This window comes from Mastomys coucha, unplaced genomic scaffold (assembly GCF_008632895.1).
Source record: "Mastomys coucha isolate ucsf_1 unplaced genomic scaffold, UCSF_Mcou_1 pScaffold15, whole genome shotgun sequence".
NCBI lineage: Eukaryota > Metazoa > Chordata > Mammalia > Rodentia > Muridae > Mastomys > Mastomys coucha.
Genome location: NW_022196897.1, coordinates 167,925,889 through 167,943,167, shown reverse-complemented (window position 1 = coordinate 167,943,167; position 17,279 = coordinate 167,925,889). Strand labels below are relative to the sequence as shown.

Genomic DNA, 17,279 nt, shown 5'->3' with positions numbered 1-17,279 from the left:
TCTAGGGCAAACCAGAGCCTCTCAGTTTGCCCTGCATGGAAGTTTGTAGGAAGGGTACTTCAGGCAGAGAGAGTCATATGACCAATTGGACCACTGAGTGACCCAGTTTGTAGCTGGTGGCATGACACTGCTTCCCCTGGAGCCTATTATATCCCCAAGATGATTTGCTGCCTCTAGTGATATTGCCCATGTAGGCTCCAGATAGATCTGTTCCCTTCAGTCCCTGTCAGGGGCTGTTCCTCCTGTGTCTCTCATGACCTAACAAAGACTGTACTCCTCACCCCAATACTTCACATCTCTACTGACTGCTCTGTCCCTCCAGGTCCACAGCAAGGACAAGAAGTACGTGTGCAAAGTGTGCAGCCGTGTGTTCATGTCTGCAGCCAGCGTGGGCATTAAGCACGGCTCTCGTCGCCATGGTGTGTGTGCAGACTGTGCTGGCCGGGGTGTGGGCACACCACTGGACCACGGTGGAGGTGGTGAGGGCTCCCCTGAGGCACTGTTTGCTGGTGAAGGGCCATACCTGGAGGACCCGGATGATCCACGAGGGGAAGTTGAGGAGGAGCTGGGTGAGGATGAGGATGAGGATGTGGCCAAATGGAAGGACGATGTGGGTTTGGCACATGAGGATGCACTGCTGGGAGATGACAAGGATGATGAGGACTCTCCACAGGGGCCTCACAGCCCCTCTGGGGAGCCTGATAAAGACTTTGCCTGGATCTCCTAGGGGCTCTGCTCTAGTGGGCAGGGTGAGTAGTGGCTGAATCGCTTTGTCCACCTGTGTGTGTGTCTTAGTGGATCTTTACTTACCCAGGAGCAGGGCCATGCTTACTCCTTGAAGCTCTTCCTACAGGCCCTCTCCTGTGCTATACCCCTCCCCATTGCAGAAACTGGTCCTGTGAGCCAAAAATTGGGTGTGACTCCAGTGACTGGGGATCACTAGGACTGTACAGGAAGTGAGGGGTACAGTGTGGGTTTAAGAAAAGGGAGAATGCATGCTCCCACCTGTCCAGGTATTAATGGAATCCCCAGCAGGTGTCTAGATGTATGGGCAGGGCTGCATCAAGGCCTGGGCATGCTTCCTCAGGGTATCAAAGGAGCCCTTTGCTGTGAACCTGGCTAGGAATGCAAGATGACTCAGTGTATAGGTCAGGGTCAGCACTGGTTACAGTCATGAGGGCAGTCCTCCAGACTGCAGGCCTGAGTAGGTATTGAGTTTTGCATAAACACAAACTGCTCCATCCACAGCACTGCTCAATCTCCTTCTATCCTCCATCCCCAAGCAGTCAGGTTATGGGCTATGGCCCTGTGTCACTCTGTCCTCTTGGTTTCTGCTGCCCTATGGCAGCTAGTGGAATCTATTGGACAAAAAGTCCTGCAACCCTCTTACCTCCAGGCTTTGGTGCTTAACACAAAATGGCTGCAGATGCCTCTCTGGAAGCCCTAGGCTCCAGGTGCTATCTCTGTGGGAAGCAGCTACCTAATTGGCAGGCGGAGAGGCATGCTGTCTGTCCAAGAGGGGACCTGTGGCCAGATACTTTCCACTTCAGGCTCACAGGGTTGAGTTGCAAAGGCCACAGCTCTTTGTTCTGTGTGCACTTTCGTGGAGAGCCCCATTGTGCACCCTGAGTTCTGCCTGTGCTTTTGCTGATCCTTTATTGGACCAGCTAGAGCTCAGCTCTTGCCTTTGTTGCTGCTAACACTAGAGGTGGGTGTTCCTAGCTGCAGTGTGCTGCTATGCCTCTCTGCCTAGGAACCAAAATTTAAGAAGTCAGAGACATTTTGAGGTGGTTACTACAGATTACTTTGTTTCAAATTGGTTTTTTTTTTTTACTCGATAGGACTCTACAGGAGTGGTTTCCCTTAACTCTTCACCAAGTCCTCTAGCTGTATTTCTGAAGGCTTTCACACTTCTGTGAGAAGTGGCTCTGAGACCCAGAGAGACAGCTGTCCACTTACTGGCAGGGTAGACATAGATGCTGCAGTCTGCCCTCCTCTTGAGGCTGCTTCTGACAATTTATCAAGACATTCTGTCCCTTATCCACCTCAACTCCCAAAGGCCCACTGCAGTGGTGTTCAGTGAGCTCTCTGGTGAGTGCTGACGGCTAACCCCACCCTGTGCAAGGGCTCATAAGGCTACTAATCATTAGGGCCAATTAGAGAATTTTGGTTTCCCTTTCTCAGACAAATAGCTTTTCTACTTTTTTTTTTTTTAACTGACATATCTGTTCTCTTTGGTAAGTAAGGAGACCCCACCCCCATAAAACTGTAATTTAGGTCCCAACGGTTGTGTAGAACTTATGTCACTTGGTGACACTCTTCAAGTATTAGCTGCCTAAGCTACAGAGGGTGCTGGCCTGGTCCTACAGAGGACTCAATCATAGCTTCTATTGTTTTAAACAGAACAACAGAAAGAACAGGACCATGACTCTCCTATACAGTGTATAGGAACAGCTGCCTGGGAACCTGTGTGTCCCTCCACTCATTACCCTCTTGCTTTGAGGCATGCAGTTTTGGGGTATATTTCCATCTATGATGACATAGTTAGACCTCCTTTTACCAACAAAACTCCAGGTTGAGACCCTCTAGCCATTGAGAGCTCCCAGACTTAGTACATTTCTCCCTCTTTTAAAACACCTTTTCTAAACACTTTCTTATAAAATGCATTTGGAAACTAGACCTTTGCTACTACTGTCTCTGGGTTTTTGTATCAGTCCCAACTTCTCAGGCTGTCCTGCCCAGGACGCAGGACCCCTGGCCCACCTCCCAAGGCACCTGTGCCTCCACTCAGGATGTCTTGCTCTGACTGGCTCCCCTTCCAGACTGCCTTTTCTGGCCTTTCTGGGATTCCCTGTCGGTGCCACAGGGCACTTCCTTAAAACCAGTACTGTACCAGAAAACTGATGGTCCCAGTTCTGGTCCCACCACCTTCCAAGTGTTTGCCATGTGGCAGGCTTTGTTCTGGCTCAGTTTCCAATTGGAAAGTGGAATTCTAGAGATCCAGATGAACATATCCATCTCAGGAGGCATGGAGGGAAAAGATGTATGTATTGAAGTTTTTTTTTTTTAAATGTGACTTTTTTTAAATCAATGTTCAAACTAATAAATATTTTTTTATGAAGAAGAAAAATGTGTAGATTACATTTCACATTTTGTATTTTTTTTTGTATGTGTGTCTGTCTGCATTCTGGTGTTTGTAACACCAAAGTGGAAAATACAGCTCATGGCATGGGTGCTGTGAAGTTGAGATGAGAAAGCGATATGACCTTGGTGTGGGTCTCTGGATCCTGACCAGTTTGTGTATTTGGACTCTGAGTTTTGGGGACCAGGACACTGCGAGGACAGGGAACTGACTCAAAAACACAGCTATGCTTCCAATTTTGCACATCTTCCTTTAAAAACAGGCAACAAAACAAAACCTGAGAAAATGCAAAACTGGAACTTTTTGCAATATTATGAAAGATAATCTTACTTTGGCTCATTCTATGACATGTACAACTCTTAAGAAAGCCATACTTAATGGTGGTGTTATTTTTTAGATCCTATTGTGATTTGTATGTGGCTCTTTTAGAATCACTTGTAGTGAGGGTGCTGTGTGTGCTTTTCTTAAATATTTATTATTTTCAACATGCTTTCAATCTGTCGACAAAAAGGAAAAAAAGACAGTGTTTGAAGATTGTTGATTTTTTTTCTGGGGATAATCTATATTATATTGACTTTATATTAATTATTATAAAACTGTGTTTGTACTGAAGATGTGTTCAATATTTGTGGGAGGTTTGTCATAATCAGTTGGTGGGGTTCACTGCTCTGTTGTCCTGCTCTCTATAGCCACAGACAGGTAAGGATTACCTTCTCTAGTGGTTCTTGCGATTTGTCTGCCTAGGTGTGCTCCAGGTTGCCTGTGGGTTTCCTTTCTGTGATGGGATTTAGTGTAGACATTATTGCAAAACGGTCACTTTAAATAAAATGGGAAATTGCTGCTCCATGCAGATGCCTCCTGTGTGGTTTGAATATAACTATTCCTTGGCTCTCACGCTGGGTGGAGGCAGCTGCCAGCTCTTTTGCTCATCATTCATTTTCTATTTCCCTCCTAGTTCCATTTCTTTCCCCAGGGAGATAAACTTGGCTTCTGGAAAACTAAACAAACAAACAAACAAACAATCCCCACAATTTTTAATTTTTCTCCTCAACGCCTATGGCCAAGACACAAGACCCCTGTGCTTTATTAACATGGTAAAATGTCAGCCTCACGGTCCTGGAATCACTAAATGTGAGCATGAGACTCCTCTCCTTGACCCTTCTCAAATGCATCTAAAACTGGCTCTAGCAAGGTAAGTAGGTAAGTGATAGACAGGGAGGCAAACTGCCCCTGAAGCCAAAAGACAACAAGCAGTTTGGCTTTTGGTTTCTTCCAAGGTGCTTTGAGTATTCAGTCACCCCTCCACCTCCAGGAGTCACATCCCACCACAGGTTTGCTGTAGATTCAGGCTAGGAGTGAGAAGAAGGCCAGGCAGTAGAGTAGCATCACAGATTGGCTCAGTTCAGAAACTGCTAGCAGGCTTTCTTCCAGCAACAAGCTGAGCACCACAGGTCCCATGCCATATACTTTCTGGCACTTTTTGGCACCAACCTGGGGCTTCCTAGAGAGGACATGCAGGGTGTATGGAGAATTGTCAACTGAGACCTTTACCACCTATTACATGCCCAGCCCCTCAAACTACACACACCTTAGGATGGCCTCAAGCTTGGCAGGCAGGGCTGGTATGTAGGCTTCCCACCACCTGTGGCCCCAGGTGGCCAGACAGCTCTAGAATGAGCCACAACCCCTGTACTGTTTCTCTCCAGAGTGCTCTGAAACTTGACTGCAATCTCTGTCTATTGCCTCACTTGGCTGATAGGCATGGCCACTGTGGCATGCCTGTGGAACAGCTGAACAGCTGAGCTTAGGAGGTGGAGACAAAGTTAAGCGCTGTAACAGGTTGGGAAGAGCTGGGGTTTCCAGCAACTCTGGGAGCTCCAGATGAGGAAAGGTGAGTGGCATGGAGATGATAGGAGACACTGGGGTCAGGATGAACAACCCATCAGGCAGTTATGTCCATGCCAACATAAAACTCCGTGTAGTGGAAGTCCTCCTTGCTATCACTTAGAGGTGAGAGCTTAAAAGTTTTGTCGAGGCCTGACCCCACCTTGGCCAAACTCCCAGTCCCACCGCACCCCAGGTGCACCAAGTAGATATGTTTCTGCATCCCAGACACTTCCCTGCACAGCACCTTCCCACAGCTCTTCCATATGTACTGGAACACAACCTGAATAGAGCTCTGAAGCGATAGGGGCCACCCTGTCCTGTCCTGCCCAACCCGAGGGGATTTCCCCAGGCCTACCTTGCTTTTTCTCAGGGTGGCCTCCCCAAACAGAAGGTGGACTGCTTCAGGGGGCAGCAGGGTGATGGAGTGGATGGAGAAGACTGGCTGCTGGTCAGGTCTTAGCCCTAGTCTCCACTGTTGCTGCTGTAGCTGTCTAGAGGATGAACCATGGCTTCCTTCCAGGGAAACTCCACGTGGGAGCTAGGAAGGCTCAAGCTGCTTTGCTGAAATTGCTGCCCGCTAGCGCTCTCCAAGTGTCTGATTATGAGTTGCCACCTGTTCAGGTAGCCTTGAGGAATAGGGGCTACTAGGAGAATTTGGCCTCAGAGACTTAGAGAAAAGCCTCTCCAGCAGACAGTAGGGATGCTTGGCATGGCCATGAACCAGCCTGGCCAGCCAAGTGGAGTTACAGTTTTGGCCTCAGTGAGGGGCAGTCAGGACCTAGGTATCTTTTAGAGAGTCCAAAAGGCTGGCTTCATTGTCCTGGAAAATAACAAAAACAAAAACAAAACAAAAAACTCTAGAAGTTTTGAACCTTGCCCATACTCGAACATAGGTTTCTGAGTCTCACCTGGACTGAAGGTGACAGTTGGGACCCCCAGACAGAGGGGGCTGGTAGACAGGCTTATAATGCAGCAGCCATGACTTTTTCCAGCCGTTTTTTTTCTGGGGGGTATTCTAGAGATGAGGCTGCCCAGCCTATATGTACAAGCCTGGACTTGTGTGAGGACATCATGTAGGAGGCCCGGCTCCACCCCCAGCCCAGGTTGCAGAGCTGAAAATCCAGGACTCACAGGACAGGGGTTCTCCACAGCACATGCTTTCTTCCATAATGGCTCCTTCAGACTATGGTGCTGAGCAGCGTTCTGAAGGACCACTTAGTAGGCAAAGACAGCAATGGCTCAGCCCTCCCAGCCAACACAGCCATGGGCCAAGAGCTAGGCCTAGGAGGGTGGAACAGCAAGGCTTTGGCTGCAGTTAAGGAGATTGGGCTCAAAAGCACAGGCAGACCCCCAGGGGTTGAATAGTCAGCCCCTGCTGCATAGCCAGTCAGCAGTATAGGGCTGGCAAGTGTTGAGGTGGAGGCTAGGGCCCCAGAGATTCCTAGTCAGTCAGGTTGGGACTCTTTCCACAGAGGCCTCTTAAGACTGACTTATGTGCTGGCATCTACCACTTCAGCACACACTGGGTCACACACGCACACACACACTTGGGGTATCAACCACCACTTCACCTCTTTACTGGCATTGGGATGTGGACAGAAGGCTTTGGGAGCTGCGCTGAGGCTCCAGCCTTGGTTTTCAAAGCTCCTGAGGTTCATGGTCTGAGAACTCCAAGCCAACTAGGCCACCACCTCATAGAAGGGTCCTGAAATGGGAGTGGGAGTCAGGGGGAGGGAAGATTGCTTAGGGACCCCAGACTCTACCTGAAATCTGTTTGGTGTCCAACTCCCACAACAGATGCAACTGGTATGGATTGCACAGCCCCATCCCAACTCAGCCTTGACAGGAAGCATCTGCTGGCCCCTCAGCTTAGCCTGGGCTTGATCCACAGATACACAGTGACACACAGGCCAATGCGCACCCCCAGGTGCGATGCCCTCAAGGCCCAAAGTTTGCAGACCTGACTCCATCTTCACAAAGAAAGAAACTTTGGCAGTACCCCTACTCACCAGTACCTTCACCAGTAGCACAATGACCCAGGTTCTCTGCACTCAGAATCTGGGGAAGCTACAGGTGGTAGGTCCTGACCCTCAAGAGTGAGGCGGGTGAGGTTCGCAGACCTGACTGGTTAGGAGTGGGGGGCTTCCATAAGCCTATGCTTCAGAACTGACGCCAGACTCTTTCCATTCCGCCCCAGGTTGGGGCCAGGCAGGCAGGTCGACCCCCACACAGGATCTGCTCCCACCTCTGGGCCCCCCTCCAGCTGCCTGACTGGCCACACCCCCTACTCTGCTTTCTTCTGGTGCCTGTATCCATTGCCCCTACCACACAGCAACATCTCAAGTAGCCCATGCCTCACTGTCAGCATTCCCCCACTTGCAGGATGCTCCAGGTCAGACTAGTGGGAGTTGTAGGGGCTGGCTCAACTCCTGCAGACAGCTCCAAGATGCCCTCGAGTCTTACAACCCAAGAGGGCATGGTTCCAGGGAACCAGGGTGCCCTAAAGCTACCAGAGCTTGGAAAGGGCAGCACCTTCTTGGCTAGCCTCCTACAAGCAGGTTATTCTTTAACTCAGGACTGCCAACAGCCCTACTTATGTAACTTCAAGGGCTGGTGACAGGTTTCAGGAGGATCTGAGGGCTCAGACCCCACTCTTCCATCTGGCCATGTTGTTCCAGACTCTGGCCTAGAAAACCACCATGGCAAACAACTTGTCTTCCCTCCTGCCCACTGACAGAATTCTGAGTCTAACAACCAGTTCATGCCTCAGGGGCCAAGAACTAGAATCAAAGACTAGAAGGGGACATCTCTAACCCTTTCAGAAAACTCCCACTCTGACCTTTCCAGCTTTAAAATAAAATAAAATAAAATAAAATGGCAACCAAGAGTCAACCTTATTGAACAGAGGTTTAATTAGGCACAAGTACTGGACCTGATATTTGTGCTGTCAGCTGTGGAGGTGGAAGGACACAGAAGGATCTGCAATCAAACCATCCTGAAGCAGAAGCCCTGGCACTCTTCCTAACTCATGTTAACAGACAGGATGTGAGGGCTCAGCTGTTCAGGGGCCCATCTCCTTGATGCTTTCATACACATTTTCTAAGGGCCCTTGCTTCATATCCTGGCCCCTGAGATTGATGGCCTCATATTCCACATCACTCCCAAAGGGCAGAATTGTTCTCCCATCCTGAAGGTTCGGCTGGTCTGTGACAGGTCTTGGGTCTCTTCTTTTAGGCTTGCAGACCCTAGAGTACAAGATGTCCATCTAGAGAAAAAAGGCAAACCCAAGGAGGGCTCGGCATTGTCCTCTGCCAAGGATGGGCTCAGTCCCCTCTACCCTGCCCAGGCTGATATTACCTGAGTAGCTGGGATCACCTTAGCCTTCTGCTGCAATTCTTGGCAGCTCTGCTCTGTCCCTTTGTGCTTCTGGATGCAGGCATATTCGGCCCCAGGACCAAGTCTGGTGCAACTAATGGTCAGCTGTGTTCCAGCCCACACCACAGGGCTAGCAGCCAGGCTGGCCCTGGGAATTGCAGCCAGCCCCACATTGGAGTAAGTAGCCTCGGGGCTAGTAGAAGGTGCAGTTGCAGGAGCAGCAGGAGGGGCCCTGGGCAGCTGCCGTGGTGGGAAGGCAGAGTTGGGTACCTGAGACCTGGTACTGCCCCTGGACATCTCTAGCCAGTGTGGATGCAGGAGATCCATGCTAGCAGGCCGTGGGGCTAGGGATGAAGTCAAGGCAGAAGTCACTAAGGGCTAGCCTTAGTGATGGGAGGCTGAAGCAAGCCCTACACTTATGGTTTCCCAGGAGCTCACCTATGCTGGAACGTGGGCCTCGGTGCAGCTCATGCAGTCTGGTGTCAGACTTGCTGAGGGAGCAGAGGTGGGTCTGTCTCAGCAGTGGCTAGGGGTCAAGGAAGGCTGGTTGATCCCCTGCTGTCTTCACCCCAGCCCCAGGGACAGTCTGGCACTCACCGTTTCCAACGGTACTAAACTGCCCTGCAGCCCAGTTTGCTGCCTCTGAGCTCTCTTCCTGGGGGTGAGAGTGCTGTTAGTCTAGCAGAGGAAGGTGCAGAGGTAGTCAGATGTTAGCCCAGGCTTAGTGTGGAAGTACATGGACTTCTCTGTTGTGACTTCTGGCTCTGAACCATGCAGGGTAAGGGCAGACAGAATCCCAGGCACATACCTGTGGCAGGCTGTGCACAGTGCCCATAGCCAAAGGAGCAGGGAGAAGCAGCCCAGGACCCAGAGAGCTAGTGGGGCTGAAGGCACTGGTGGCCTCATCCTGTGAAGCAGGGAAGGGCGTCCTGGGGACAGAAGAGATGAGCACTGGGGGCTGACTGCAAGACCAGTGTACACCTGCAGCCTACTTGCAGATCTTGCCCACTAGTGGGTTCCTTCTCCCTGGTTGACTCAGCACACCGGAAACCCCCAAGCCTTGCATTTTTGCCATGCCCTAGGGGAACCCACCTTTCCCTCTAACTAGGGTTCCTGGTAAGAAGTGCTCTGCCTACCCCGTTAGTTATCAGAGATGGAGATGAAGATGGAGGAACATGGTCAGGGCAGCTATGACCTCAACTGAACAAGGCTGTATCACTACAGCTCAAGCCCCATTACCTGGGGAATCTCTGACATCACTCTGACTTTGAGCCACAGACCACAGACCTTACCTCCGGCCACCAATGACCAGGGAGTGACCCCTGTGTCAGGCAATGTTCCTAGACTACTCACTACAGAAGCTAAGTAGTTAGGGGTCAATGAACAGGAGGGGCTGCTATGAGGGCCACGTACTCTCACCCTACTCCTCCCTTCCCAGGGTTCCTGCCCTCCCTGGAGTTGCCCTTAGCAGAGCTTATTAGGGTCTCACCCAGGAGTTCAGGGTGAGCAAAATCAGGGTGAAGAGTCTTCTGAGGTGAGGAGCTGTCTGTTCAGGCTTTGAGAGTAGGCTTCTTTCACTGAGTGGGCCCAAGCTGACTAACCTGGCTACAGCCAAGTTATCAATGGCCTAATCAGGCAGGGACTAACCCTCCCAGACCCCAGGGCATGGAGGGAGAGGCTTGGGGACTGACCCAGGATAGAAGATGGGGGAAGCACTTACCAAGGCCACCGGGGATTTGCTGCTTGGCCCTGTCTAGGACAGCCAGGAAGATCTTTGTGGGCTGCTGGTGACGCCTCACCTCACTTCCTGTGTTTCTCAGAGCACCTCCCAGCAGCCACAGCTCTTGCGCTGTTGCTCCCACAGTCTCTGCTCTCTTCACACCTCATCATGGCTATTTGCTATCACTAGGCAATTATCACAAAGACTAGCACAGTCCCCTCCACCCCAATGAGGCAGACACCCATTAATGAGGTGAACAAAGCAGGTCAACTGGATGGATTATCCATGGCAGCCAAAAACCAGAAATGAACCCCAAACCCACCGGAGTCAGGCCCGCCTGCACTTCTCACCGATAGTATTCCTAAGGTGTTTCCATCTCACACACCCTACCTGTTTGTGAGTACTGGGACTGAAGAGCCACCCTAGGTTCTTACCCACTTGGTCAGAGAAGGGAGAAAAGGGAGAATGCTTCTCTTTTGGACTCTTGGACCCTAGACAGAAGCAGTGGCCTCATTTGGGACTCCCACTGCCCATCTGTCTATTGCCAGGACCTACACAGATCCCTTTGTCCCCAGAGATCCTGAAGCCAGCTGAGTCTCCACTGAGAGAATTGTGATGAAATCACTTTAATGTCCTAAGGAGACACCCCAAGACACTGGTGCTTGGTGGGCACATAAGTGTTCAAAATCAGCCCTGATGTCCCATCTCTACTCAGCAGTGTTTACACTCTAGGCTGACAAGGCTAGGAAGGGGCATCCTGGGAAGGGGCTGGCTCCCCTTCCAGGTGCTGTTTTTCTGTGAAGGCAGTTGGGAGCTGGATCCCAGGGCTTTATCCACAATATAGGCAGGGATGCTAGAACTCTGTCATCTTCCTGTGAGTGTCTGCTTTCCGCTGTTTCCTCTGTAGGTCTGCCTCCTGAGCACGCAGCTGACCCAGCTGCCGCTGGGCTCCCTCCAGCTTCTCCTGTAGATGGGCTGTCGCCATATTGTGCCTAGGGAGAACCTGCTGGTCAGCATTGCCTCCTGGCTCCCCACTACCAAGCCCCCAGCTGCTATAGCCAATGCCCGTCCTCCAATATCTAGACCACCTCAGACTCAGCTGCTATTCAGGTCAGGTAACCTTTAGCAGGTATCTTCTGGGCACAGCCACTGGAGCCCATACTGCCTCAGCTGGATCTCACACATACCGGCCAGTGTTCCGGGATAGGGCCTCCTGGATGCCCCTGATGTCCCGTTGTGTCCGCTCAATCTTCTCCTCAGTCTGGAAGAGTTGTAGGCTCAAAGCCTGCTTGGCACTCTTGCTGGCATGATACATGTCTTTATTCCTTCTCTCTGAGGTATCCACCCCAGCATCTGGGGTCCCAGGAACCTGGCTTTGCAGTTTTTCATTTAAAAAGTCAAACACATTCCGGGGGGGTGGGTGGCCCTCAGGTCTATTACCACTCCTCCGACATTTTGGAGGCCTATTGGCCCCAGCCTGACCTCGCTTTGTCTTCTTCTGCAGTATCTCTGCACACTGGTCCAGTGATTTCCCTCTAGGCAACACTACGGCATGGATGGGCTCTACCCGGCCTTCTGCATGCCGGCCCAAACCTGGGAAAGACAGGGATTGTGCTACCTGCTAGACTCTTGAGCTGTGTTGAGGCCTCCCTCTCATCTCAGGGCAGCAAGCACTCACCCTTGCCAAACTCATAGCCCATCTTGACGAGGAGTTTGGAGCCAATGCCACGTGTGTGTACCTCCCAGCCAGCAAAGGCAGAACTGCAGGTCCCAGTGTCCACTGTGTTTGGTTCTACCACTGCAGGAGACAGAGGATTCCAAGTTGTGGGCTCCAGCCAAGGCTACCCAACAACTCAGTTCCTGTGTAGGGTCTGATCTCCTGGACTTGTGGTCCCCTCGAGTTCCCCAAGCATGCTGTGCGCACTGCTGGCAACTCTGTCTTTAGAGATGGCTGTATTGTAACCAACTTCACTGCTTTAGCTTACTATCTGCCACCATGGATAAGAGCCCAGAAACCACCAATTCACATCACAGGTTCCCAGAAACATCTTCCTATCTTTATCCTAACCAATCCCTCAGGAAAACTATACATTACCTACTAGTTCATTTTCTGAAATCTCTATTTCACCTGGATTCATCTTCCATTTGCCAACATCTCTTCTGCTCTACTCACCAAGTACCCAAGCTCTAAATCTGGGAAGCCATCTGAAGAAGCCACCCTTTCCTACATCCTATACTCAGTTACTTCCTGTGACTCCTTTGCAGCTAGCAACAGCATCCTCTTCTCTCTGCAGTGTGGTACTACTTTGCTTCAGGGAACTCTGACTGTTGCATGCAACTGCTGTGCCTATTTCTTAAAAGCTAGGCCTTGGGTCCTACCCAGGCCATCACACACTCTCTGGCCCCTCAGATCCTCACCAATCTGCTCTATTCCCTCACCACCCTGGCTTGTAAGCACTGATTTTGCCATACCTCTGGCATAACTGGAGTCACTTGCATCACCAGTGTCTGAGTCAGATGACTCTGTAGCCTCAGTGCGCAGAGGAGGCAGGATGCTATCCCCCTCCACCACAGCCTCCTTCAGCAGCAATGAGTCAAACTTTACAGTATAGTAGCCATTGTCCACATCTAGGGTGACAGAGACAAGGTGAATGAAGGTCAGCAGATTTTACAGGTTATACAACTAGTTAGGAGCAAATTGGGAAACAGGAAGGGAAGGGGCTTGGGACAAAGGCAGACCTGCTCCTCTTGGGCCCAGATGAAGTCCCAGAGCCCAACCCAGAGGAGATAGAGAATGGCTGTATGAAGAACAAAGAGGGTGTTTTGAAAAGGGTCCCACCAAGTAGGTCCTTGTTGGAAGTCTCACCAGTGATCCGTGCTGGGTGCCATAGGCCATCCTGGTGCTTGGCCAGACATGCAGAGCCAGTCTGCAGTAAGCTTAAGTCTGGATCCTGGAAGGGACGCAGCTCATCCACAGATACCACCTGCCCATGGGAGAACCTATAGATAAAACCACAGAAGACAGTAGCTTAGACATGGCCCACCAGGAGCAAGTAAGACCAAGAGCACAGAAGCCACCACCAGGGTACTACCTGTAATGGAGTGACATTCAAGAAGTCAAAACAGGCACACCAGCAAAAACACCTATACTTTCATGCCTATGCATTTATGTACATACATATATTCTTACTCACATGTGAATATATAGGTATTCTCATATTCTCTCATGCATATACATACACTTAGTTATGCCCATAGACACCTTCATATCCATATGTACAATCTCTCATCCGTGCATGCATATACTACCATATAGGTACACACACCAAATACACATGTACACATACATATAAATGCATAGAATGTACCCACACATTATCATATACTCTCACAAGACACACATGCATATACACTAAATGCATAATGTACTTAAACACACATACACACACTTGAGTTTTCTCTTAGAACACACAAGGCCTCTTTGGGGAGATGGCTTGTGTTTCTACTCAGCTTTTTAGGTGAGGGTGACAATGTGGCAGAGAGTCTGTGACTGCAGCTCATCACCTCTGTTGATGCTCTTGACACTAATATTCAAGGAAGATGTGTTAGCAGTTGGGATACATTGAGTCTTCCCTGAGCGTGGGCACTTGGAGGCCAAGGCAGGGTGATCATGAGTTTGAGGCCAGTCTGGGCTACACAGAGTCCCTTTCTCAAAAATCAAAACAAAAACCAGAAGAACTTAGTTACAACAATGGTGCTGTGTCTTTTACACATCAGTGAGCCTGTAAATTAAAACCAAAACCAAGTCTGACAGAAATCAAGAGGAAATGTGGGGACACATGAGACTGCAGCCATGAACTTTGCCAAATAAAGGCATGAAAAAGCTAACCACCAACTACCACTATATGCCATCATTTCAGAGAGGAAGTTGTTTTAACCCCAAAAGACCAGCTGACAGGATTCACTCTAGGATAGCTAGGGACTTCTTCCTAAGCAGTAATTAGTGGGTAGGGAAAGAGGGAGATGGAACAGAGAAAGGGTCAGAACTTCTCATAGGCTCACACCTACAGCTTCTGCTACTACACACTCAGGCCAGGATGCCAGTAAGCTCCTTCTTACACCTTACATCTTAGATACACAGCTAAATGGCATCAACAGCTGTGAGACTGTACCCCCAAAGCACAGTGACGACTAGCAAGAAAGTCCTCTTCAGTTGAGAACTGAGGACCAAAAGGACGCATTCAAAAGGAAGACAGGAACACAGGCAATAGTCTAGACTTCACTCCCTCACCTCAATTCTCCCTGGAAGTATTTTTAGAAATGTTAGAAGACTTAAAATTTGACATAGGTTGACTGTTCCCTAGCTAAAATACTTGGGCAGGTCAGTGAGAAGGCTCAGCAAGAAACAGCACTTACCAACAACCCTGGAGGCCAGGGTTTGATATCAAGGACTCACAAGGTAGAAGGAGAGAACTGATCCCACAGGTAATCCTCTGATTTCCATGCTCTCACAGGGGCACTTGCATGTCCCCATACTAAATAAATGAGTATTTTTAAAGGGAGCTGGAGAAAGGGTTCAGCAATTAAGAACACCCACTGCCCTTTCAGAGGACTCAGGTTCAATTCCTAGCACCACATGGTGGCTCACAGCCATCTATAATTTCAATTCCAGATATGTGACATCCCCTTCTGGACTTTGCAGGTGCCAGGCATGCAAATGGTGCATAGACTTGCATGCAGGCAAAACACCCATACACATAAACAACAACAAAATCTGCTTAGGATCAGAGATGTTTCCAATTCTGTATTTTAAAAAATATATTAATGGTGTATTAATGCTCAAAAAGTTCTGGATTTAGGACTAGAAAGCTGGCTCAGTGTGAGTAAGAGTGCTCACTGTGTGAGCAAATGTGAAGACTCTCAAGTTCAAATCTCCAGTGCCCACATAAAAAACTGGATGTAAACCTGAATGCCTGGAACCCCAGTGCTTTGGAGAGGACAGTTGGGACTCACTATCCAAAGAACAGAGAGCTCCAGGCTATGTGCAAGACCCTATCTCAAGGGAATGAGGAAGAAGAAACAGAGAATAATCAATGTCCTCCTCTACGTTGCACATACAAAGTTTTTTTTAAAAAAAATTTTAGACTGGCTGGTGAGATAGCTCAGTGAGTAAGAGCACTGACTGCCCTTTCGAAGGTCCTGAGTTCAAATCCCAGCAACCACATGGTGGCTCAGAACCATCCGTAATGAGATCTGATGCCCTCTTCTGGGGTGTCTGAAGACAGCTACAGTATACTTACATATAATAAATAAATAAATCTTAAAAAAAAAAAGTTTTAGACTTTAGAGCATTTCAGACTTGGGTTATTTGGAAGAGGGTGCTCTGCTAGTAAGTATACTTTTCCTTTTACCCAACAAATGCTTCTAAGAAAGGATTTTAAGGAAGTAACAGTGTTTACAAAGATTTAGCTACCTTTTTTTTTCATTTTAAAGTTTCATTTTTTAAAAATTTATATGCATGCATTTGCTTGGCTATGTACACACTACATATGTGTAGTACCCTTAGAGACCAGAAGAGGGTATTGTACTCCTTGGAACTAGAGTTGGTCCAGCGGCTGAGTTTAGCAGACTTCAAAGCAGATCCATAAGTATGCTCAAAGAAATTGAGAATATTTTAAAGTGGAAACTATATCAAAAGGAGATCTCAAAACTGAAAGCTATAGTCCCTAAAAGAAAAATATTACAAGTTTAAGGGACAGGAAAGATAACACATAGGGCTGGAGAGATGGCTCAGTGGTTTAGAACATTTAACTGCTGTTGCAGAGGACCTGGGTTCAGTTCCCTGCATCTACATAAACATCTCATGGCTCAAGTTGCAGAGGATCTAAAGACCCCTGCCCACCTTGCAGGTATCCACATGCACATGATGCACACAAACTCACATGGACACAAACATACACTGAGATAAAATATATTTAAAATTTTGATGCCAGGGAGTAGTATACACCTTTAATCCTAGCACTTGAGAGGCAGAGGCAGGTGGTTTTCTGAGTTCAAGCACAGCCTGGTCCACGACAGTAAACAGTACACAGGGAAACCTTGTCACAACCTCCCTACCCAAATCATATTAAAAAAAGAAAACAAATAGAAGAACATAGTGTTAGGACACTGAAGCTATTCCACTGGTTACTGCAAGGTGGATCCTATACAAACTGACAACCCACAGATGTTACACAGTAAGTTGGTAGGCCCAATGAAATGGGCCTTTTTTATTGATACTGTTGGTTTTGGATCACAGATCACAATAAATCTAACTACCAGGGATGGGTGTTGTGCCATATCTGGGAAAGCAGAGAGACAGTGGGAAGTTTTGGTATCTTCCATTCAATTTTACTGTGAACCTAAAATTGTCCTAAAATTAAAATGTTATGGATACAGTCTCAGGGCCCTATATGGATGGCATCAAGCACAACAAACAGATGTACAAGTGTGACCCCAAAAGATGATAGGAGTAAGAAAAATATTTGACAAGGAGGAGTTCAAAAAAACAAAAAACAAAACAAACAAACAAAAAAAACCCAAAAACCCAAACCAACACTTGAGGTGGAAAGCACTGACTGCTCTTCCAGAGGTCCAGAGTTCAATTCTCAGCAACCACATGGCGGCTCACCACCATCTGTAATGGGATCTAATCCCCTTTTCTTGTGTGTCTTGAGTGTACTCATATACATATACATAAAATAAATAAAGTAAATAACAAAAACAACAACAACAAAATCCACTCAAGTGGAACATGGTAGTGCACTAATCCCTGCACTCTGGAGGCAGAGGCAGGTGGATCTGAGTTTGAGGCCAGTCTAGTCTACAGAGGAAGTTCCAGGACAGCCAGGGCTACGCAGAGAAACCCTGCCTTGAAACACCAACTAACCAACCAACCAACCAATCAACCAAACAACCAACCAACCAAACAAACAAACAAAATCACTCTTATCTGGTAAAACTAAACATGGGTCTACAAATCCAAGAAGCTTACTGTCTTAGCTACTGTTCCATTGCTATAGAACATAGTATAGGGAAACACTTAGAAGCATGCCACGCACACTTGCGTGATGGCGGTATTTGAGGCGAAAACTTCAAGGAAAGTCAGCCTCCTGC

General features: G+C 48.6%; 3 protein-coding genes across 11 annotated transcripts in view; 1 reads left to right on the top strand and 2 right to left on the bottom strand.

Moving 5' to 3' along the window:
* Zbtb46 (zinc finger and BTB domain containing 46) overlaps nt 1–3,990 on the top strand; it is a 97,402-nt gene extending 93,412 nt beyond the window's left edge. For 3 of the 4 annotated variants that reach the window (XM_031373076.1, XM_031373075.1, XM_031373077.1), the window contains one exon: nt 323–3,990. In XM_031373076.1, the coding sequence (XP_031228936.1) occupies nt 323–727 (405 nt within the window). In that variant the 3' untranslated portion in view covers nt 728–3,990. The remainder of the gene's footprint in view (nt 1–322) is intronic. The other variant, XM_031373074.1, reaches the window with a different exon arrangement.
* Nucleotides 3,991–4,159: 169 nt separating this feature from the next.
* Nucleotides 4,160–10,600, bottom strand: Lime1 (Lck interacting transmembrane adaptor 1). Of its 6 annotated transcripts, none has more exons than XR_004119067.1 (8): nt 9,213–10,600; nt 9,002–9,059; nt 8,843–8,930; nt 8,387–8,748; nt 7,962–8,294; nt 5,938–6,734; nt 5,385–5,849; nt 4,160–4,643 (listed from the first exon to the last, which is right to left on the bottom strand). XR_004119067.1 is itself a non-coding variant. In XM_031373081.1 (7 exons), exons 3-7 carry the CDS (start codon nt 9,308–9,310, stop codon nt 8,091–8,093), a joined length of 810 nt encoding a protein of 269 aa, XP_031228941.1. In that variant the 5' UTR covers nt 9,311–9,333; nt 9,894–9,959; nt 10,125–10,600; the 3' UTR covers nt 7,923–8,090. The 6 variants fall into 6 exon arrangements, 3 of the variants coding, with proteins under 3 accessions (XP_031228941.1, XP_031228940.1, XP_031228943.1); XR_004119068.1 differs by having other exon boundaries at nt 6,161–6,734; XR_004119066.1 differs by having other exon boundaries at nt 5,385–6,734.
* Nucleotides 10,601–10,734: 134 nt separating this feature from the next.
* The window catches only part of Zgpat (zinc finger CCCH-type and G-patch domain containing), an 18,796-nt gene continuing 12,251 nt past the window's right edge, over nt 10,735–17,279 (bottom strand). The window contains exons 2-6 of the mRNA XM_031373078.1: nt 12,991–13,124; nt 12,597–12,752; nt 11,803–11,922; nt 11,312–11,717; nt 10,735–11,116 (exon numbers count right to left, since the gene is read on the bottom strand). Coding sequence (XP_031228938.1) covers nt 10,978–11,116; nt 11,312–11,717; nt 11,803–11,922; nt 12,597–12,752; nt 12,991–13,124 — 955 coding nt within the window. The 3' untranslated portion in view covers nt 10,735–10,977. The remainder of the gene's footprint in view (nt 11,117–11,311; nt 11,718–11,802; nt 11,923–12,596; nt 12,753–12,990; nt 13,125–17,279) is intronic.